This window comes from Carassius auratus, chromosome 50 (assembly GCF_003368295.1).
Source record: "Carassius auratus strain Wakin chromosome 50, ASM336829v1, whole genome shotgun sequence".
NCBI classification, from domain to species: Eukaryota; Metazoa; Chordata; class Actinopteri; order Cypriniformes; family Cyprinidae; genus Carassius; species Carassius auratus.
Window position 1 is genome coordinate 8,511,608 of NC_039292.1, and position 23,621 is coordinate 8,535,228.

Below are 23,621 nucleotides of genomic sequence, written 5' to 3' on the forward strand. Positions count from 1 at the left end.
ATAGGTAAGTCCAGACCAAGCGGCTGAAGTATAAACCATATGCTATAAAAACATTTCTCGTTCTTTTCTTAAGGGTGTTATACAATAGGAGGGAGAAACTGAGGCTCCTGTCCTTCTGAAGAATCAGTGCTTGAGCCTGTCTGAGGTTTGATGATGATCTGAACAGACCGCTCTCCACTTGAATCCGACTTGCTATCCTTGCTCACACTTTTGCCTGTATCTTCACTCTTTTCTTCATCGTCTGATGCTCCTATAGGACGCAGACGCTCTTCTGATGCCATCTTGCCTCCTTTGCTTGAAGTGTCACTGACCCTCTTAATTTTGTCATCAGAACCAGATTTATCAGCTATAGAAAGATAAAAGATATAAATTGTAATATGCATAGTATAATACAATTTTAAATAACAAATAAAACAAATAATGTAATTGTTACATTAAAGTCAATATTAGTAAAAAAAATTATTATTTAAAAAATATATTATTATAATTATATATCATTTTATTTCAGAATTATTCATTAAAAATCCATTAGTTTAAGACATTCACACATTTTTCAGTACGTCTAAGGGCCCTTGTTTATCATAGCCAATAGTTAAAAGCAATTATTATTTTATAAGTACATATTCTGACCCTTGCCTGTCCTGTTTAAAGTCGCTTTGCGGTAAGTGATTTCATAATTGTTGTCACTGTCTTTCCGGATAGGCCGAGGTTTAGGATGGAGCTTGTTGAGACGTCCCTCTGTGATCCATTCATGCTGCAGCCCTTCATCAGGTGTCATGCGTTTTGTGGGGTCCCACCTACAGGAACCCGATGATACAGGTTGAAAAAATCTGTTTATGTGTGTCGTGGGGATAATAAATATGAAATCAAACCATTACTTTACTATACATACACAAGGCAGCGTCGAATGAAGTCAAGAAACTGAGGATCATTGGTCTTCAGCAGGCTGGCAAGATCTTTTGAGTTGGGTCGACGTTTCTTCCCTTTGCTATTGGTGATATTCCTTGGGTTACCTTTGGAATCTGATTGGAACATTTTATTGTTAAGATGTCAGTCAAAATAAGTTAGCATGAACAAAGTTATTTTTAATTAAATGTTATTTGGATAACACTTTACAATACGGTTCTATTAGTAAATGAATTAAATAAAATTAACTAATAACAACTTTTTTTTTTTAATAATAGTATTTATTCATCTTTGTTAACACAAGTTAATAAAAAATATAACCCTTCACTGTCAGTTTTTCTCAGCTCGGGGCCATTAAATAATATTTACAGATATTGATTTTAAGAATGTACAAACAAATGTTGAAAAACATCAACTACGATTAATAAATGCTTTAGAATAATTTTTCATTGTTAGTTCATGGTAACTGATGTTAACAAATGGAATCTTGTCGTAAAATGTTACCTTTATTTTGTAAGCAATCGTGTACTTACCAAAAAATAACCTCCGTCTTGATGCTGTTTGAACAAAGTCATTTGGAGGAAGTCCCATAATCTGCAAAATCAAAAATGATTGTGTTCAACAACCATTGCATTTCAAATCACTACAAAAGAATCATTAAAGCACATAAAGTTATTAAAAAAAACTTTCATCCACAGAATCCAAAGACTCTTTCAAAGACTTTGAAGACTCTTATTTGCTATTTTCATGCAATAAGAATAAACTATGAGTAAAGGTTTTATGACACTTTTATGCTGTTTTACATCTATTTTAAAGCTGTGAAGCTCCAGGCCCCATTAGTCGTAACCGCATGCTTTCAGAGAATAAAGAAAGTCATAATGTGAGCTAATTCTTTGACTGCTAATACAGTCTCTCACCTCCATGATACAGGCGATCTGCTCCACTTCACTCTCTCCTGGGAAGAGGGGATAGCCAGTGTACAGCTCTGCTAAAATGCAGCCCAGACTCCACATGTCTATTGCCATGCTGTACGGATGGCCCAGAATCACCTCTGGTGAGCGGTAGAAGCGGCTCTGAATGTAAGTGTACACTGTAGATGAGAATTCAAGTGGTCTATTAGAGCTACATGGATTTAACAATGACACTTCAACATTATTAATTAGCTTAATGGATCAAATAGCACTAAATCATTGTTTGTAAATCACAGATTTGTTTTAAACTAGGGTAAAATTATACTAAATGCAAATGACAAAATTAGTGTAATTAGGGGAGCAAAAAAACACTTCCCAAATCTATGCCAATTGTGTCTAATCAACCGATTGCAGATTTTGCTATGTATTGCCCCATATGGTGAAAATGACACAATCAGGATAAATCCGGTGATGTGCTCATTACACAGAGGTTTGATGCTTACCTCTCTGTTGCTCATAGCAACTTGATCCAAAGTCAACAACCTTAATGTTTCCTTGTCCCCTCTGGGACAGGAGAATGTTCTCCTATTAAGACAAAAATAAAGGATTACAGGGGTTTTGTCACAATGGACTTTGCCCTGGTGAATGCTATTTGTTTGAATTGAAAACAGCTAAAGAAGCTATTCAGCCGAATGGCCAAGTTGCTCTTTTCCAGACTTGGAAAGTGAATTGTGACCACGGCTGTCCCTGATCCCCATTCTTCAGAAATCATACTAATATGCTGATTTGGTGCTCAAGAAACATTTATTTCCATATTAAAACAGTTGTGCTGTTTAATATTATTATGGAATCAGTTATGCTTTTTTTCAGGAATCTTTTATGAATAGAAATTTCCAAGTGAATTTTTGTTGTAACATTATAACTGCCTTAACTGTCACTTTTAATCATTTTTTAATGCAACCTTAATGAATAAAAGTATTTATTTTTCATATATATTTGTATATATTTTCATATATACATTAACTATATAAAGTGCATCACATTTAAATTCTTAAGGGGTAAAATGTCCTTAATTTACATAAAAATAATGTTGTAATAGTCCTAAACATTTCTTTTTTATTTATTTCGCTTTTAATTTTTGGCTAATTTACAGTTAAACAGACTTCAGTTTACCGGTTTTAGGTCACAGTGGATGATCTTCTCTTTGTGCAGCATCTGGAGGCACTTGAGCAGTGCGTGAGCAAAACGGCGAATCAACCCCAGACTGAAGCCCTGGAAGTTGTTCTTCTTAATAAGCTCGTAGAGGTTCGCTCTGTATGGAGACAAGAGGTACAGTTAACATGTAGTCATCGGTGACAATGTTACAGTTTGATGTTAATGGTCAGTACCTTGGGAACTATGTATGGCCTTGGATTGGAGTATGGGAGTATGCCATTTATCTAAATACCTCTAGAGGGCAGCACAGTTATTTTTGCCACTTCCTCACACTGAAACGTTGGACAAACACATCCATTGTCTCTCAACAACCTCCTGTCTTAAAGCACATCCATAAAAATACAAGTCTGTGTTAACCGCTAAGCATTATGCTAAAGAGCCATTTGAGAGGGAACCCATGAAAGTCATTATCTTTGTCAGTAGGGATGCCTTAAACAGCAGCTGTGAACAGCCTAATGTAATCGGAGACTTCACACCATGAGTGGGCAAGAAAAGAGATAGGGACCTAATCAAGGCATTAACTAAAGGATTGTGTGACGGTAACCAAAGACGGGGAGGATGCATCTGATGTCCTCTAAAGGTCAGGCTGCCAGCGATGTAGCTGCTTTTCCTGCAAAGTGACTTAATTGATCACTTTACCCAAAGCCCTTAAGGTCTTCATTGGGAAACTCTCACTTCACACCTAAGTATGGTCACTGTCGGGACAAACCACCACACCAGGTGGTAAATCACAACAAATGTGACATCTAACTAATGAATTATAACTTATATGATGATTTTTTAAACCTGTTTTTAACTTGAATATCTGGTCTATTAGAAATCTTAAAGCCAACATGAAATCAAAATGGACTAATAAAAATATAAATTAATAAATAAATGTAATTAGTTACAATTAATTCAAATGAATTGTATATGGTTTTAATTGAATATCCAATTTCACTCATAAATATGGTATTCACTTTAAATAGATGTCTAAAATAAGCTGTAGTTACAGGGAAGTCCAGTACAGACTCCTGTGTTTAACATGAGTTACAATATGAGTTTTATAGTTAAAATTAAAATAGATTATGTGTCTAGTTTTTTCCACCCACCCTAGCAGCTCAAAGGTGATGCACAGGTGGTTGCGGAAGTAGAAGTACTCCTTCATGTGAATGACATTGTGGCAATTATCTCTGTCTCTTCTCCGCACGGCATCTAGGATCTTCAGCTCTACAAGAGCCTGATGATGGAACCTGGAGGTCACAAGAAAAATAATTTAAGTTAATATGTATTAACTTTATCAATATGCAGATTATTAGTACTGTTTTTCTAAATGTGACGGTGTTCCTACAATGATATACTGCATATGATTTCGAAAAAATAGTTTGAATGGATTACTACAGTTTTATATTACTTTAGTTTATGGCCAACATTTTAGAAGCTAAGGCTACAGCTACATTGATCCAGATACATTTGAAAGCAGTGTTTTTGGTTCAAATCGCTCCCCGTCCACACTAGTGTTTTCAAGAGCATGTTTCCAAAAGTTTCTCATTCACACTGAAATCTCAAAAAAAAAAATAATAATAATAATAATAATCTTACTGTGTATCCGTAAAGCCTCAAAAAAGCTTATTAAGATGATACAGTTCTTACACTACATTTCTGCCAAGATTATTATTTAGCAAAATATCTCACCATTCATTATTGCGTCCAGGTCGCACTGAAGCACAATTTTACGTGTGGTCTAAAATGCAACTGTGTTCATGTTTTGTCACGGGACAGCAATTGTAAAGTAAATTCAAAAAAGCTCAAATTTTGCAGTATAAAAACAATGTCTCAGAGTGGACAGAAAGCCAAAATGCAAAGGAAAAGATGCATTTTCATATGTATTTGGTTAGCTATAGACATAGCCTAAAATATATGGACTTTCTAGCTAATTTTGTCTCCAAATAATGTATGACACACACCGCAAATAAAACCTGAGAGACTCTTGAAAGCAAATTCAGAGCCGCATTACCGTATTCAGCACTGAGCTCTGCATTTTGAGAGGGTTTAAAGTTAAAGCATCAGTCAAAGCGGGTGTGAAGGCAGTTGTGAAGGCATGAGATCAGTTCTACCCAGACACTTAATGCGATACAAAACAGACACCTTTTAACACCCTTCAGTGTATCAAGTCCAGTGTAAGCTATGACCCAGTGAAGCGCTGATTACAGACCTTTTGATGGCCTTATTAAGAGAAGAGTATGAAAAGGCTTATTTTACTAAGGCAGGGGTCTTCAATATTGTGCATATTTTCAATGCTATTTCTCATTTTAATGAGGACAGTAAAACATTTTTGCCTCTTAAGTTTAACTTTATTAATACCACAATATTATTTTAATTATATAAATGTACTTCTTTTTTTAATTAATAACAACAGAATTATTATATTATTTATAGTATTTGTTATTACTTAGTTCACATTTAAAAAAAAATTCCCCACAACAAATAGCTTGAAATCAAACAATAATTGACAGACCCCCTTGGCGGTACCACCACAGACCCTCTAGGGGGCCACTGATCCTGATCGTACAAAGATTGCATGAGGATTTGAATGAAGACGTGGACGGGAGGTTCATTTTACCTCTTTTTATTCCGAATGACCTTGATGGCCACCATCTCATTTGTCTTGTGATCCAAACATTTCAAGACTTGGCCAAATGATCCTTTTCCAATCACCTCAAGAACTTCATAGCGATAGCCTATATGGTCATGCAGGACCTGCACAGAGTATTTAGAGGACAGAGTCAGCTGACAGACAGGTCAGCATAATTATTTCCGTCTCCTTTGCAGTGGCAGACTTCCTGTTACTTGGAGAAACATCTCAATGGCAATACTGAAATGCATAAATGTTTATCATTTGTTTATATCTTGACTAACACTTTAAATCGTCAAGCCTGAGGGCATGCAGTCTAATGCCCAGTAATACTGAGGAACGTGTTTTTCTGAAAAGGCACATTCATGGAAGACAGGGTGTAACAGCAGACGGTAGAGTCTGGCAGTCTGTAGCTGAATTAGCCAGCCTCGTGCTGTAATGCAATTTCATCATTTAGAAAGAAGTTGAAAATTAGGTCAGTATGTCACCCAGTAAGGTTTTTGCCAGAAGCCATAAAATAAATGTTAACTGAAATAAAATTAAATCTAAAAAAAAAAAACTTAACCTATTTTATTTCGGCTACTGTAGCTGCCAAAGCGACATTTCTCATTTTCATTTAGTTCAAGTTAACTATCATCCTAAAATGACGTAAAGTAAAACCAGAAGATAATATAGACATATTTTAGACATATACTAAAATTATATATATATATATATATATATATATATATATATATATGTCTAAATTGAAAATATGAAAATGAAAAACTTATTCAAAATATTAATAAAAACTATAATAGTATCTCACTCATGCTAAAATAATACAGGCAGGCAAAAGTAATATAATCACAAAGATATACATATGATATGTCATATTTAACCTTTAAGTAGCTGCCATGCTCGTCGTCATAGCCTGAATTCTGTGGGGATCCCTGGGAGCCCTCAATCTTCTTAGTGTCCAAACCCAGATACCAGATCTCAGAGTAGTCCATGATCTCCTCCCTCTCAAATTCTGTTAGCTGGTTCTGGAAGTGCTTCAGTGCCGCTGGTTGAAAGATGAAGGAAGACGTGCATAAATAGTAAACATACCTGTATATAATCCAATTAACCAGAGAGATACCAGAGTATTAGAGCAGTCTAATTCTATTTTCAGTTATTACTGCACTGATTACATGTATAAAATACATGAAACAAACAAAAATCCAGAGCACTTCATACTTGTTGGAGTCATAGGCAGCCTCTGTCCTTCATATGTCCTGATCTTCTCAAACTTATTGATGATGCTCCTGGTTAAGGATTCGGAGAGGTTTTCCACGGATGAACCGAAGCGATTGGGAAACTGCGGCCTCGGCCTCTCCTCCTGTGTTGCAAGAAACGGAAGTCAGGCTGAAAAAAAGCTCTTTATGTAGCCATTACATTAATTGTTTACTCAAAAATATATCTATTTACTCATTTAATGCCAAACCCATATACTACTGTATTTTTCTGTAAAACTCCCAGAAAAAATAAAAATACAAAAGTGGTCCATAAGGCTTAGGCACTATATTCCAAGTCTTTTAAAGCTAACCATAGCTTTGTGAGGAACATACTTCACATTTAGTTGCTAGTCTAGTCATATGGACTATTTTGAGCTATTTCTGATGGGTCATTTGTGATTTTTGGAGAATGACAGATATGACTACTGATAACAGTTATATAAATCTGCATTTATGTAACGCAGCAATCTGCTCAAAAAATCCTGTTTTGAGTTCTAGAAAAATCATAGAGAACTGTGTAGACATGAGAGTCAGTGAACTGGGTTTTCATTTTCTGAGTGTTATCCCACCTGATTCCCTTGAGTGCTTTGCACCAACTGTTTGACGATACTGGGTAAGGTTCCATTCGAATGCAGAAGTTTGCCATTGGTCACCAAAACTTGCTTGACCGGAGCCTCTAGCTGGGGCAAAGTACCAACCCCCGTCCCACACTTCTAAAAAACAGAAGATAAAATACTCTAAGTACTGTTCAACATGAAAAACTCTATAAATCAGTAACAAGGACTGAACGGGGGGAAAGTTATGTGAGCTTCACACAAGGCTAGTGGCCAACGACCCCAGTGAACCGGACCCCCTGCGTAGAGGATGGAATTTCAGCGGCGGTTGAGACCGAGGCGGGACAAAAGCAGAGATACAGCAGTCTATCACAACCCCATCATAGGAACGAATATACACTCTAAATCTTACATTTAGGATGTAATATAAGTGAATGATAAAGATTTTCTCTACCCAGGTACTTTTTGTCAATATATTCTTCTGGAAGGAGATGAAAGGTTCCCTCGCTATGAAACAAATGTAGGGCACTGCACAAGGGAGGGGCTCTTTCAAAGCTTGCTGGTTTCCCCCCAACTCACGGTTCAAAGCAAGTGCTCGACAAACTTCTGGGCTGAAAAAAGAGCAAGTGTGTCTATAGATAGATGCGATATTTAATCTCATATGTTCTGGGGATACTGCGGCATCTGCCAACTTGATCACGATGCATAGAAACAGAAGCTAAATATAGCATGGGGCACCTGCAGAGACCTACAAGAATACAGTAGACTGCGCAAACAACGTGCACCGCTCAGGTACCGCAGCTGTGCGTTGAAACCACTAACGAATCAACAGATTTCCACATTCAGAGGCACTATGCCAAGCACTTTATTATGAGCAGCTGTTATCGCCCGTGAAGAGATTGCTTTTAGCTAATAACAACTGTTAGGGGTTCATTTCACCCCCAACATTTCAGATTTAAAACAAGGCTTTCCATGGGTGCTTGGAGGGACTTTCCACTGTCATCTATACATACTATAGTGGCAAACAAAGGAAAAACCTATTCACACATCAGCTGAATGAAGGGTTGTATATTTAGGGCAAAAAAATTTTGAGCATTAGTGTTGGTGAGTCCAATTAATTTAGCAAATTGTTTTGTTTAGATTGTTTCTGATTTGCTGAATCATTAAATCATTACATCAAATAGCCTAACTGCTCCCACAAGTATTTATGCAGCATTTCTCGTAGTACTGCTTTTTATTATTAAGTCTGTTCGATGTGTAATGTTAAATTGAGTGTTTGACTATTGTGTCAGGTTAGATGGTTTGTAATGTAAACACTTTCTTAAAATATGTAGTCATGTGTATTTATAACCAAATATTCCAGATTAGGGGATGACAACTGTAAAATATAATAATCAGTCAACCAGTTATCTGAATATTGGAGGGACGTGTTTTCCAAAGTGTCAACAGTGATTATGGTGACTCAAACAATTCGATCCACTTGTGGAGTTGAGTCAGCTTTGGATTCTTGGGAGTAGCTGTTCGAAATGCCTGATCAAGTAAAATCATATACTGTATGTGAAAATGTGTTTTCATATTTAACATTTGCTTGGTATATAACCTGGCATGCTGAGTGTTCAGCTTGCAAAATGTTAGCTAAATTAAAAAACAAAAAACATAAAAAAGAATATGTTGATTTGCTGCTTAAGAAACTTTTCTTATTATCATCAGTGTTAAAAACAACTCATGTTTTATATTTTTGTGAAAATATGATACATTTTTTCAGGATTCTTTGAAGAGAACAGTTTAAAAGAACAGCATTTATTTGAAATAAAATCTTTTAAAATCGTAAACGTCTTTACTGTAAAGTTTGATAAACTCAATGTATTCCTGCTGAATAAATGTATTAATTTCTTTAAAGCAATACAGATCCCAAACTTTTTTTTTTTTTGTCATTATCCATTTTAAAAATGTATTTCTGCCATTGAAATCGCTTTGAATCCTAGACAGATTTGATTTAGCAGGTGGACTGAAATATTCACAACACCCTGCGACCATCTCCCAGTTTCTCTGCCAGACAGAGTCAGACTTACAGTAAAATGATTTGCAAAGCCTTCATGAATCAATAAAAATGAATCATCACTGTTAAGTAACCGCTCGTGATTTTCTCTGTGAATATAGTCTCACCTGTGGGTAGGTGCAGTTGGGTCCTATTTTTGTGTTCTCGGCCTGAGCCCTGTGGGGGTGAGGGAAAGCCTCGGGTCTGGCTGACTGTGAAAGAGAGCGGAGGAAAGACGTCATGAGCGTGACGAGTGGGCACAGTCTCGCAACCCACATCCACAGTCATACGTGTGGGATGCTGGCTACATAACTCCAGAATCCATCTCCGCTCTCTCTGTGTTATTCAACACAGTGGATGACTCAGGTTCAATACACCAAGGTTTCTTGTTTTTCATTCTAAAGCCCATTAATAGCATTTCAATAATGCCCACATGATGCAGTTTGACCTCATAGCAGAGGGCAGTCGTGATTTGCAGACTGGTACTTCACAGCAATCAACTACTATCTAAAGTTCCTCTTGAGCACGAACGCTGAGTGACCAAATATATCAGGGGATCTGCGTAGACTACAGTCAGTCATCACTGCAGTCACATGAGGAAACAGGCCTACATCCATCTTATTCAGGTGGAGCGTGCATCAATAGTGTTGACAGACAGCATAAGGATGGATGAAAAGCTCCAGCTAAACTTAGAGCCTCTCGGGTGGAGTGGGTTGAGAAACAAAGAGAGGATATTGGTGGGCTGGTAGCAGAAGTCAGATTGGCCAAGAAAGATACAGACAATGGGATGATCTCGCGTGTATACACACCTTGGAGACTTGTGTGGCTCTCACACCCTTAATCCAAAGAGTGTTTATTTGCAGAGTCTAAAACATATCGCAGTTTTTGACCAAGCAGTGGGGAGTTTAGCCATCCTGATGTGTTGGGACTTAACTGCATTCATTCACTTGCAACGAAGTACATATTGGCTTATGAGGGATCAGAGAGAAGTTAGACTCCAATGTGGCAGGAACAAAGAGAGGCATTTAGAAAACAGGCAGTAAAAATTTTTTGCACTTAGACTCCGGCCATCAGCTGTGCAATGTGAGCCCCGGGCTTTAAAACACTCATTCAAATATTAACACCTTTGCTATGTTCAGGACCAAGGGCTTTGTGTTACAATGTGGGTCAGTGAACAATGAAAGGGTGAGATAGATACTTATTGGTCAGCTTCATTTGCCAATAAAATGCTTGAAAAATCATATTCATTCCCTGGGTGAGTTGACTTTTTTTTTCTGATTAGATATATATATATATATATATTTAAGTTGTAAATAAAACAAAATTATTGCAGTAAAAGAAAAAACTATTTCAGATTTTCTACATCAAAATTTCATGTTTAATTAAGTATTACTTGTGGTTTCTTTAAATGTGAATTTCAGTAACAATTTCTGAGTGACAAATTTATATATATATATATATATATATATATATATATATATATATATATATATATATATATATATATATGGTTGATATTGGATATTTAACTGTGCATGATAATTTCTAATTTTTACATTACTTTTGCCATCATTGCAGGCTTCCTTAAAGTTGATCTTTAAAAACACTGACTGTTTAGCAAATCTCAAAATCAATATCAATTTTTTATCCTTACATTTAATGTTGTGATGGCTAAATTCGATTGTAGCACTTAAAACACTTGATTAAAATATTTTATTCTAATTTATATTATAGAAATTTAAGATATATTTTTTTATATATTATATATATTATTTAAAATATTTTTTTACCAGCATGCATCCCCAAAATAAACTCTTAAAATAAAGGTTCTTTCTATGGTTCCATGAAAAAATACATTCCTTTATTTGCATCTACTGTATGTTTCCATGAAGAACCTTTAACATTTATGGAAGCACAAAAAATATTATTATTCAAATTCTCTTCACACTAAGTTAAATGGTTGTTATGAGAATGGATCACTGAAAGGATCATGTTTTGTTCTATGATATTACTGCGAAAACACCCTTGTGGAACCAATTTTATATCCCATATGCTATTTCAACACACTGAGTGGTGTTTATGCCCACCACCAATGGGTTTTACTCATTTTGGTATCATATACAAAGAGAGACAAATAGAGGATTTAGATCACCCCAATAAAGAAGAAACTATGATCGGTGAAACCTAAACCACACCCTGAAAGGCTCAGAAATACATCATATACCGTTCTTAATACTCAGGACTCTTAATGCCTTTCTTAGTAACTTGGAGCTCAGTACTGAATCATTTGGTGACAGCCACCTTAAAGCTTGGTTCATACTTAGACACTGGCTTGAGATTTTTTAAGCATCCTAAGCATCACATGTTCAGACCAAATATACTCGAAGGGTGCAAGGGGTGTTTTTAATATCATTCTTTGACAGAACAGAACAATACAGCTGTCAATGCAATTCACTTCATTATACATAGCTGGGATAAATCTCAATGATGGAGTGATAGGATGAATAGAAGACTGGGACTTACATAATTTATTGTAACCTTGCACTCATCAATAAAACCGAAAATAAAATCGTGTTACTGTGAGTTACGATTCTTAGAAAGCGAAGTGCAATGAAATCTGAGCAAATAACAAAATAAAACAACATGAGGAAGTTCTTTAATAGTCCCTTACAAAATGACCATGGTAACCACATCTTCTGCTTCTAAAAAAAGCCTATATAGCTACAGTATAGGTTATATATGTACAAATAAATAAATAATAAAATACAATTAAATTAATAACAACATATTATAATTAACATGCATATATTTGAAATAACATTTCATCTAAAACTATTTTTCAGCATTTTGGTTATTTTATCTTTTTAAGATCAGCGGAGTCTGATAGGCTACCAATCACCGCTATAACATCAATAAACTGTATGATTAGCTATTATATTAACTGTATAGGTATGGTAGGCTATTATATAAACTGTGCTTACCATGGTATGGCTACATTTTAAAAGGCGTACCTGCAATTAATAATAGGCTTCATTTTAAAATATGTAGGCTATTTAATAAAAAACACACATTCGTAAATTATTTCATGCTAAGAATGTATAATGTTTAAAACTTTTTTCACAATAATACTAAACTTCTGTACAAACAATAGGCTACAGTAAGTTAAATATGTTGCAAATATACATTTATAAACGCTTTAAACAAGAGTAGACTAGTCCTAAATGCATGCGAGGGAATGCATAAACTGCTAATCTTAATACATTACCTTGTTATTAATTTCAGGAAACATGTCGCTTTTTGACACGTGGATATTTAACGCATCCAAGTCACAAGGCATATGGCATGAGAAAGAAAGAACGCGTTCGTTATTAAATCCAGAAGGCAACTTCCATGTGCATCTTAAGAATTCTGCAAGACACCGGAACCCGTGCTGTCAGCACTGGAAAATAGCAGCTAGACTTCGCGAAATGAAGTGTTTCCCGACGAGGCGGAGAGGGGTTGAAAAGCTTTCGTCAGGAAGAGATTAACGGAAAGATGCAAGCTGTCCCTCAGCTCCACTTGACGTGTATGTCCCGAGATATGCCACCTGTTCAGGTTTTCCAGCCTGCCCGCACTCTATATAGATTTGTTTACGTGCGCTTACCGATCACTGAACCCATATTCCTTCCATCCTAGCACACTGCATTTGTTTGCCAAGTCATGGCGCTCCTAAAGTGGGTAATCCAGGGCACAATGTCCGAATGTGCAGCAAGTCAGCCTCTAATAACACTTTTTTAGTGTGTTCCTGCCGCGCTCAAAATTTCCTCGCTTTGACACGAGCTTTCAGTTTGTAAGGGCACCGCCTTCGCCAATATCTGTTTACTGCTCTCTCTTTAAGTTACCATCTGTCAACGGACGATGGGTCCCCAATAAATAACGCCTATCAGTACGTCGTCATTCCCAAAGCCCTGTGTATTTCAAAATGTCAGAAGAGCAGTGGGCGAGCCAAGAACTAAAAAACGTGCCTCTCTCAACATTATTCACTCCGTGATATAAAGTAAATTTCCACACCTAAAAATGATTAGTAGGCTACTGTTGACAAATGTGTTTAGATGAAAAATGAAGACTGAAGCTATGAAGCGCAAGGTTGGGGGTTCCATTCCCTGGGAACACATCTTAGGTAAATATTGATAGTCTGAACGCATTGTAAGTTGCTTTGAAAAAAACGCGTCTGCTAAATGCATAATTTTAATTTATAAGTAAAATATATGTGTCAATATTAAAAATATAAATAATTATTTTAAAAAATAATAAACATGCTCCTCCAGCCATCAGGGATTTTAATTGAATTACAGAGTCGGCTACCTACTGTCATATTGTGGTTATGATGTGAGTTTTTAATAGCATAACTGTTTTTAAGTTGACATGGGGTGTTGGTGCCAGGCATTGGCACAAAATATTTCTGCATAATAGTCTGCATGTTTCCATAGTCCAACCAATTAAAAAATCTTACAGTGGGAAAGTGAGAATGTGTGAAGAGCCCCTAAGTCTGCCTACGACAGATACATTCAGATTGCAAAACAATACTAGTGATACACACACACACAAACACACACGCACGCATGCACGCGCGCACACACACACACACACACACACACACATACACAAACACACACATACAGTATTGTTCAAAATAATAGCAGTACAATGTGACTAACCAGAATAATCAAGGTTTTTCGTATATTTTTTTATTGCTACGTGGCAAACAAGTTACCAGTAGGTTCAGTAGATTCTCAGAAAACAAATGAGACCCAGCATTCATGATATGCACGCTCTTAAGGCTGTGCAATTGGGCAATTAGTTGAATTAGTTGAAAGGGGTGTGTTCAAAAAAATAGCAGTGTGGCATTCAATCACTGAGGTCATCAATTTTGTGAAGAAACAGGTGTGAATCAGGTGGCCCCTATTTAAGGATGAAGCCAACACTTGTTGAACATGCATTTGAAAGCTGAGGAAAATGGGTCGTTCAAGACATTGTTCAGAAGAACAGCGTACTTTGATTAAAAAGTTGATTAGAGAGGGGAAAACCTATAAAGAGGTGCAAAAAATGATAGGCTGTTCAGCTAAAATGATCTCCAATGCCTTAAAATGGAGAGCAAAACCAGAGAGACGTGGAAGAAAACAGAAGACAACCATCAAAATGGATAGAAGAATAACCAGAATGGCAAAGGCTCAGCCAATGATCACCTCCAGGATGATCAAAGACAGTCTGGAGTTACCTGTAAGTACTGTGACAGTTAGAAGACGTCTGTGTGAAGCTAATCTATTTTCAAGAATCCCCCGCAAAGTCCCTCTGTTAAAAAAAAGGCATGTGCAGAAGAGGTTACAATTTGCCAAAGAACACATCAACTGGCCTAAAGAGAAATGGAGGAACATTTTGTGGACTGATGAGAGTAAAATTGTTCTTTTTGGGTCCAAGGGCCACAGGCAGTTTGTGAGACGACCCCCAAACTCTGAATTCAAGCCACAGTACACCGTGAAGACAGTGAAGCATGGAGGTGCAAGCATCATGATATGGGCATGTTTCTCCTACTATGGTGTTGGGCCTATTTATCGCATACCAGGGATCATGGATCAGTTTGCATATGTTAAAATACTTGAAGAGGTCATGTTGCCCTATGCTGAAGAGGACATGCCCTTGAAATGGTTGTTTCAACAAGACAATGACCCAAAACACACTAGTAAACGGGCAAAGTCTTGGTTCCAAACCAACAAAATTAATGTTATGGAGTGGCCAGCCCAATCTCCAGACCTTAATCCAATTGAGAACTTGTGGGGTGATATCAAAAATGCTGTTTCTGAAGCAAAACCAAGAAATGTGAATGAATTGTGGAATGTTGTTAAAGAATCATGGAGTGGAATAACAGCTGAGAGGTGCCACAAGTTGGTTGACTCCATGCCACACAGATGTCAAGCAGTTTTAAAAAACTGTGGTCATACAACTAAATATTAGTTTAGTGATTCACAGGATTGCTAAATCCCAGAAAATAAAAATGTTTGTACAAAATAGTTTTGAGTTTGTACAGTCAAAGGTAGACACTGCTATTTTTTTGAACACACCCCTTTCAACTAATTGCCCAATTGCACAGCCTTAAGAGCGTGCATATCATGAATGCTGGGTCTTGTTTGTTTTCTGACAATCTACTGAACCTACTGGTAACTTGTTTGCCACGTAACTATAAAAAATATACTAAAAACCTTGATTATTCTGGTTAGTCACATTGTACTGCTATTATTTTGAACAATACTGTATATATATATCTTCGTAAGACATTTGTAACATCTTGAATTATCAACAAAAGTCCCTTTTACTGAACACAGTCTCAATTATTCTATCTATACAAAACACTTAAAGCCTTCCTAAATGGCAAATATAGAAGGTAGCAAGTTGACACTTTTTCTCACAGCTATTCCCTGTAGACTAGCTCGGCTCACATGTAACAAGCATGATAGAGGCGGAAGCTGCACTGTATGTGATACAACACAACTCAGTATGTTGGCTTATTATCGAACCACCTTTCTCAAATGTCAGACACAGGCAGCCTGTGTCTATACTAATTTAGGCCTAAAAAATTACAATTGTAGTTCTGAGATTCAGTGATAGGATGGGGAAAAATAGGAGAGCATTTAGTATTGACCCTGTAAAATTGAAACAAGCATGCATAGCAAAACAAAACCACAGTGCATGGCATTTGGAGTATTTTTGAAATTGGTCTACTTAAGTGAAAAAAAAATCTACTGAAAATGGATTGAATATGGATTAATGTTTAAAGACCAAGTTCATTCTGTCATTATTTATTCAATCGCATGTCTTTCCGAACACACATTCTGTTGTTTTATCATAATAAAAGTAGAACTTTGATGGAAAATTTTCAAATAGATCCATACAACAACAGGTCATCCGCTGCAAAATATAAAAAAAACTATAATAGTGTTTGAAATGTGTTCGGAAAGACATGAGGACAAGAAAATTAATGACAATATTCAGTTTTAGGTGAAGCTATTTCTACTGTAACTATTGAGAGAGCAAACTAGACTATTTACAAAAGACAGAGATAGATCAGTAGAGAGAGGCAAATGTGTGAGAAAGAAGACCAAACGCTTTCACTATGATGGGAGGAGGGAAACGAGGCCTGATTATGATTAGTGTATGTTACATAACACAGAGGCACTGTAGTAATCATGGTGAGCTATGGGGATGAACTGTTCCTGATGGATTGCTCATTCAGCACAATGGAGCTCAGAGAGGGCACATGCATGACACCTCTTTCCCAGCCCAATCCTCATCAGCCTGCAAGCATCTCTGGTCCTACCCATTCAAGGCTCCTTTATTAAGAAAATAACAGCTTTGCATGACTGAAACCACTCATGGAAACATGTGAGGTTGGATGGCAATAAGGTTTGGATGAACTACTCGTTTAAGCAACAGGCAAAACCTAGACAGTTCTTCACAACAGGCTGCAAGGCATTATAGAGGGTACCAAAATCTACATAACCCTTATCTCACATTATCTCAACTTTTACAAATGCATTAAACAAGCTAAATTGCAACCTAGCTGATTTAAAGTTGCAGGTAAACTTATCCATGATTCATTAGCACTACCACAGGGGCTGAACATTTTAGGAGACGGCACTTTCTGTCAGGAGAACTCCACAAATTTTTACCTCGGGTTGAACTCTCCTGTTCCTCTGACTCTGTCGGGTGCCCCAGCAGTTCTGGAGGATCTCAAAGCCACAGCAAGGTGGTGTGATCCCTTCTCCACCCATGGCAGGGTCTCGCCATGCTGAGGTAACCATAGGCTGCAATCCCCAATGTCCAATTGCTGGTAAGGAGCCCTGAAGTTAACCACACCAACTTTGGTCTTCGATGATCTAGAGCTCCATGGTAAAGAATGAACAACTTGAAGGGATTCCCTTCTTTCAGAATTCTTCAGAAATGTGCTTGTGCAAAGGATGCCCAATCTCTGGATCTGGGATGTAGTCGCACTTCAACTGTGCGCACTGTATTTAAGAGTCCGTTTCACATGCCATCTCCACATCTCCGCTCGAGGAGATGTGTGCTGCAGGCAGGGATAAATCAGTGGTAACATGGGGTGCTCGGGGAGAGCTTGGTGACGTGTGGACGAGACTCCACAAGGGAGCCATCCTGAGCCGGAGACTGAGCAGTGAGGGCTCTCAGTGCCATGTTCCTCTTCCTCTATGGGAAGCATCAAGGGAGTGATCCCTGACAGTGGAGTTCCACTCAGGGGCAGCAGAAGGTAATGCTGGTAACTCTTCCCTACCAGAGGTCGTCTCCTGGAGACAGAGACATATTTCCTCCCCTCCACCGTTCACATTCCCCCAGGACGCTGTCACACAGCAGTGAAGTGCAGAGAGGAAATCTTATCTCCCAGCATGCACACATAGGCTTTGGTTTCTCCTGCTAAAGCACAGAGAGAGTGGGAAAACTAGCCCTGCCCTTCATAGTGGTACCTCCGCCATTTGCCTCCATAGAGGATAATATTTCTGACTTTTTCATCCATGGGGGCTTGGGGTCTAATGTGTACACCCACATCTCTCAGTCTAGTGCACCTGCCATCAGCTGAGAATTGAAATGTGTTTACTAACATTGTAACTAACATTTGGAAGACATGTCACTTAAATTGTGTCAGTCAAAGGTTATGTAACAGATGTGTCAACATAATACATGTCCACTGGGGTTTTCAATGTGAGGTGGACGTGTTACAATATACTGTGACATTACAGGCCTTTTCAAATATAAAAAAAAGTTTTAAAATAGAACAGCTTGGACCTGTCGTTAAAACGTCATCTCTTCTATCAAATTTCTTCAGAGGTAACACAGAATCATTTGGATTGGGATCAGTTCTTATAAAGGATTTTAAACCAATACACCATTTGCCACCATCCTGCATAGTTTAGCTCCAACACACCTGCCTTAAAGTTAAAGCTATCCTGAAGATTTTGACTAGCTGGTTCAGGTGTGTTTAAATACGTCTGGAACTAAATTCTGCTGGAAGGTGGCACTCCAGGACCAGGAGCAGTATTGGCCACCCCATATACAAATTAACATTACATTTATATCAGGGGTCGCCAATTACAGTCCTGGGCCCGTATTCACAAAACATTGTTTGGTTGCATCATATAGTAATTGCTGTTAATAGTGTTTATCGTCTGTTTGATTGCATCCTTAATCGATTTTTCCGTATATTTCTGCCATATGCAAATAAACTGACAATCACCACTGTTAAGCTGCTACTAAATATTGTAGAAACTTAATTGTCTGTAAAGTTGCTTTGTATCGTAAAAAACGCTATACAAATAAACTTGAATTGAATTGAACTGAGTTGAAGGCTAAAAGTAGCTCATAACTTGCCAATTTAGGAGAAAATCGTAAAAATAATAGGCGGTTAACCCTAAATTTAGGACTCCAACATTTTTGTTCTAAATGTATTTCACAAAGCGTTTTAGCACTAAAACTAGCTCCTAAATCTGTGAAACGTTAGGCGTAATGAAGAGAAATCTTAAAGGTGCTGAAGGGAACTTTTGTAAAAAAATTTTTTTTACATATTTATTAAACCTGTCATTATGTCCTGACAGTAGAATATGAGACAGATAATCTGTGAAAAAATCAAGCTCCTCTGGCTCCTCCCAGTGGTCCTATTGCCATTTGCAGAAAGTCATGCGCTCCCGGTAAAAAATAACCAATCAGAGCTGCGGTCCGTAACTTTGTTTGTGTTCAAAATGTAGAAAAATGTATATAATAAGCGAGAACACCATGAATCCATTTTCCAAACCGTGTTTTTGGCTTGTCCTGAATCACTAGGGTGCACCTATAATAAGTGTTTATATTCATACTATTTTAGATTGCTTCGGGGATACGGCGGCGGAGTAACCCAGTACCTTTGTGATTCTTAATAGACATAAACAGAGAGAAGTAGTTCCGGCTACGATGTTCTTCCGCAAGACACAAGCAGTTCTGTTTATTAACCGCTAGAGCGTCAAAAGTTCCCTACCGCAGCTTTAAGACCAAGCCACAATGTATCCTAAAATGGCTTTTTCCAGCAATCAGCTTCGGAACATAAACATTTTTTAAACATTTGACGATAATGTGCTTTTAAAAAGTTATAACCTTTGGTTTTGGAGGTTATCCCAACTACAAATTTGCCTTTGTCCTAAATGTGGTCCTAACTGAAATGACCATTGCTACCAAACAGATAAGATACTGTTAAAGTAGGATCTTTCTGTAATACGCCCCCTGGAGGACAACCTTCCTCCAGAATTAAGCTCTAACTTGGTTCAACACACCTGCCTAGGAGTTTCGAGGAATCTATTTGACCTTGATTAGCCGGTTCAGGGATGGTTAATGAAAGTTGGAGCTAAACTCTGGATACTGGAGTGGACACTCCTAGATTTGAATACAGTTAGGAAATATCTTCACATTTCTATATATATAAACAGTTCCAAGTACTTAATCTAGAGAAATTGTTGTGGCAGTGAAAGAACTGAAGAGCACAAGCAATTCCTGAATAAAGTGAATTTGGAGGATTATAATCATAATCTATAGTCATGGAAGCAAAGTAATGATTTTGACTTACTGTGGCCCTAAAAATTACATCTGAGCCACAACTTTAGTACATTGGATAATCAGATATAGTGGTTTCTACAAATGATGCTAGACCTTATGAGAACGAACTTTTCTAGCCTTGCTACTTCTGCCTCATCTAATCTAATGTTAATGTGACTTTTATTGATGCTGCAAACTGGCTGTGGCTACAAAGTCAATATCACCCATGATAATATTACAAAGGTTTAACAGTGTATATATCGTGAGGGGGTGGCCAAAACTGGTCCTGGAGAGCCACAGTCCTGCATACTTCAGCTCCAACCCTAATCAAACCTGAACAAGGGTTACTTAAAGAAGGAATGTGAGTTTTTATCAAGGCTGGAACAAAACTCTGCAGAATTGTTGCTCTCCAGGACCGACGTTGGCTACCCCTGGCAAATATCATGCAACAGACTGTTGGTTAGATACCTAGTTGGCAGATATGCAACTTAAGCATATGTAGTGATTAGCAAGTGGATATAAGTTGTTCTGGTGAGAACAGGGTCATCCAATAGCAGGTGTTGCAAAGTAGAGGCTATATGGATTAAACACATGTGACACGTTTAGGAAGCCAAAAGATAAAGTCGAGGTAAAGTCCACACTTTTGCTAAGACGTTATTTTTACACATGACCATATACATTGGTTCCTTATTGAAACTACAGATGACAGTCTATTTTAACAGATCAAGTAGGTTGATGACCAATTTAAGCCTACGCTTGCACTAATACAATTAAACGGTATATGCAGTCTTGTAGCTGAAATATGTTGAGTGATTTAGTGTAACATAGTGTAACACAGGTCTTAAGAAAGACATGTATATATCTGTTTGTCCACACTTTTAAAAGTTGGACTATTTTTGACTTAACATACCGTACTAAAAAATGCAACCCTCAGCAAGACGATCATAAAACTGAGCAAGCCTTGATGCCAAGTCTAAAGATGTCGGCCTGAATATGTACAGCCTCAACAGCTCTGCTTAAAAGATGCATTTATGGCCTTAGCCATTCAGTATGCTAATTAAATCACTGTACAGTAACCTGTACTATTGATATGCTTTTAAATTTTATATACTCAACAGACTTCTGCTTACCTAATTCCTAAATGCCTGTGCAAACCTTCTAATACGATGTGGGTGGTTGCCAGGGTGCTGCTTTGTGGTTGCTTAGGTGTAAAGAGTGGATTTTAGCTTGTTACGTGTTACATGTTCTAAGTGCCTAAACCATCAAAGCCCACCTTTAAGTCTCCATGATATTTAAGATAGATCCTATAATCAGCCATCAGGCAGAAATGGTCAAATTACCTATAAAACTAATAATGAACCTTTTGTGGCATCATTCCTTTTCTTAGCACTAACACCCAGAACAAGTTATATGCCAAGCCTTAAGACTAGTGTTTATTCTCAACCTTAGCAAGCAACATTTGCAGTGAATAAATAAGAACAACACTCCAGTCCCTCATGAATTTGGTCGGTTATGACTGATGCTTGAGATATACAGATGTTCATGTTCAACAGTAGAGTAGTTCAGTGAGTGGGCAGAGAGATAGACTGACAATGCCCCACGCGTTTATGCCAGCATGAGCAGCATGAGTAACATTATCTATCAAGGTCAGCTGTCTGGGCCAGGCCTCACATGGGCTAATCCCTATCACACACACAAATACACGAACACATGTGCATACACACACACACATAGAGGATGGGACAGGATGGCGAAGATAACTTTCAACATCTATTCAGGTTTAAATTACAGCTGACATCTACAGTAATCACTCTGAGAAGCTTTGCTTTTGTTGCCAGGGATTTCATTTTGGCTTCGACCTAGACTTTAAATGTGCTGAATCTTTGAGCACAGATGCCCCATGGACTGTCTAGGCCAAGGGCTGTTCCAAAATGACCCAACTATTTTCAGCAGTGTCAGGGATCTTCTTTTAAACGAAGTATTTTTAATGCTTAATTTACAAAGTGACTAACATTGAGGCTATTAAAAGCTGGCACACTTCAATGTATGAATTCTGTGTGTATAGTACATTTTAAGTACACAAAATTTGATGTATAGAGAAACATTTTGAGACAAACCTAACCAAATTTAATGATTACTTGAAAATTGAAGAGTCAATTTCATTGTTCAGTAACCGCTTTCACTGGTTCATTCAGGGAGGTTATTCAGTAAAACATCAACAGTCTAATTCAAACCGCTGACCAAGATTGAATGATTCGTTAAAAGAAAAAGTTCAGAAGAGTAATTTGCCTTTGAATCGTACTGCATCAGTCGAAAGACATCTTTGTTTTGCAGGCAGATGTCGCTTACAAAAACTCAATACTTGTGTTCTTGTTATTTTTCAGTTTGGTGCCTTTGAAAAACAAAACATATTCATTTTATACTGCAAGTTAACTAATAACATAATTTAAATACTCGATCTAGTGAGTATTTTACTTGTGTTATACTTAAAATAAATTCTAAAATAAGTAGAAGACAATCAACAATTATTATTATTTTTTGGCTGATTCTTAAAAGGTTGATGCCATTACCTAAGTTGTGCACCTGCAACATTTCTAATGTAACAGGTTTAAAGTTTTGAATACAGATGGAGCCTAATTTGTCCAAACGATAAGCCTTTAGTGTGTTCGCTTCATATATTGTATAGTTATTGCAGTGTTGAGTGTACAAGTTTGAACCTAATGCATCTTTTTCAGTCAGCTGTCCAATGGCCTTAAACTAAATCTTGGATGTTAAATAAAGGATATAATAAAGCAGATTCACTTCAAGGTTATGACACATCCTTGTAGACATTTCCCATACTCTTCAAAATAAGAACTTCTACAAGATGAACACTGTCACATTTGGCCATAATTTATATAGTCTGCAGGTAACGTTGTTTATCTTACAGGACTATGGGCATCAGTTAACTAAGCTCAAGAGACTAGTTACTTCACTGTTCTCTGGTTGCCTGGGTGAAGTGAGAAACCCTAAGGAAGGGACTACCTTGTTATTGCAAAAAGAATATCCCCCATGGTTTACATACAGTGTGTATATCATCTTAAACTTAATTACAAACACATGAAATCACAAAAAAGGCCTTGGTTTGGCATGGCATAATTGTCTGAATATTTGTGTACAACTCATGGGATACACACTCTTAATACATAATAACACTCTTATTTTTGCCCTCGGTTTGTTGAATGATATATCACAATTTGGAAATTCTGAGCCCTAAGGATTTATAATAATCTACAGCATCACATACCTGCTCATTATATAAAGTGTTCTTCTGTAGTCTTTCATCTCCCTGTTCAACATCTTACCTTCTCTCTTCTGTTTTCTCCTCCCTCTCTCTCTGATTCTGCCCTTGGGCCCATTTCTACCTTCTGAGGAGTGTTCGGATGAATCCAGGCAACAAATGAAATAACAAATCTAGTCCTGTGATGGATGGTAGCTACAGCGTGGGCTGCGATGACACTGTTTGGGTGCTGTGGAGCTTCAGCC

At 37.3% G+C, this 23,621-nt stretch overlaps 1 protein-coding gene across 5 annotated transcripts; it reads right to left on the minus strand.

Annotated features, from left to right (window-relative positions):
• Positions 1 to 23,607, minus strand: LOC113066864 (dual specificity tyrosine-phosphorylation-regulated kinase 4-like). 5 transcript variants are annotated; one of them, XM_026238943.1, is made up of 14 exons: positions 23,441 to 23,607; positions 9,623 to 9,706; positions 7,472 to 7,615; positions 6,865 to 7,006; positions 6,528 to 6,691; positions 5,635 to 5,771; positions 4,124 to 4,264; positions 2,991 to 3,129; positions 2,321 to 2,402; positions 1,824 to 1,996; positions 1,440 to 1,500; positions 893 to 1,022; positions 631 to 797; positions 1 to 346 (listed from the first exon to the last, which is right to left on the minus strand). In XM_026238943.1, exons 1-14 carry the CDS (start codon positions 23,492 to 23,494, stop codon positions 78 to 80), a joined length of 1,887 nt encoding a protein of 628 aa, XP_026094728.1. In that variant the 5' UTR covers positions 23,495 to 23,607; the 3' UTR covers positions 1 to 77. The 5 variants fall into 5 exon arrangements, with proteins under 5 accessions (XP_026094728.1, XP_026094727.1, XP_026094725.1 ...); XM_026238942.1 differs by lacking the exon at positions 23,441 to 23,607 and adding an exon at positions 12,760 to 14,053 and having other exon boundaries at positions 637 to 797; XM_026238940.1 differs by lacking the exon at positions 23,441 to 23,607 and adding an exon at positions 12,760 to 14,053.
• Between the last annotated feature and the right edge of the window lie 14 nt (positions 23,608 to 23,621).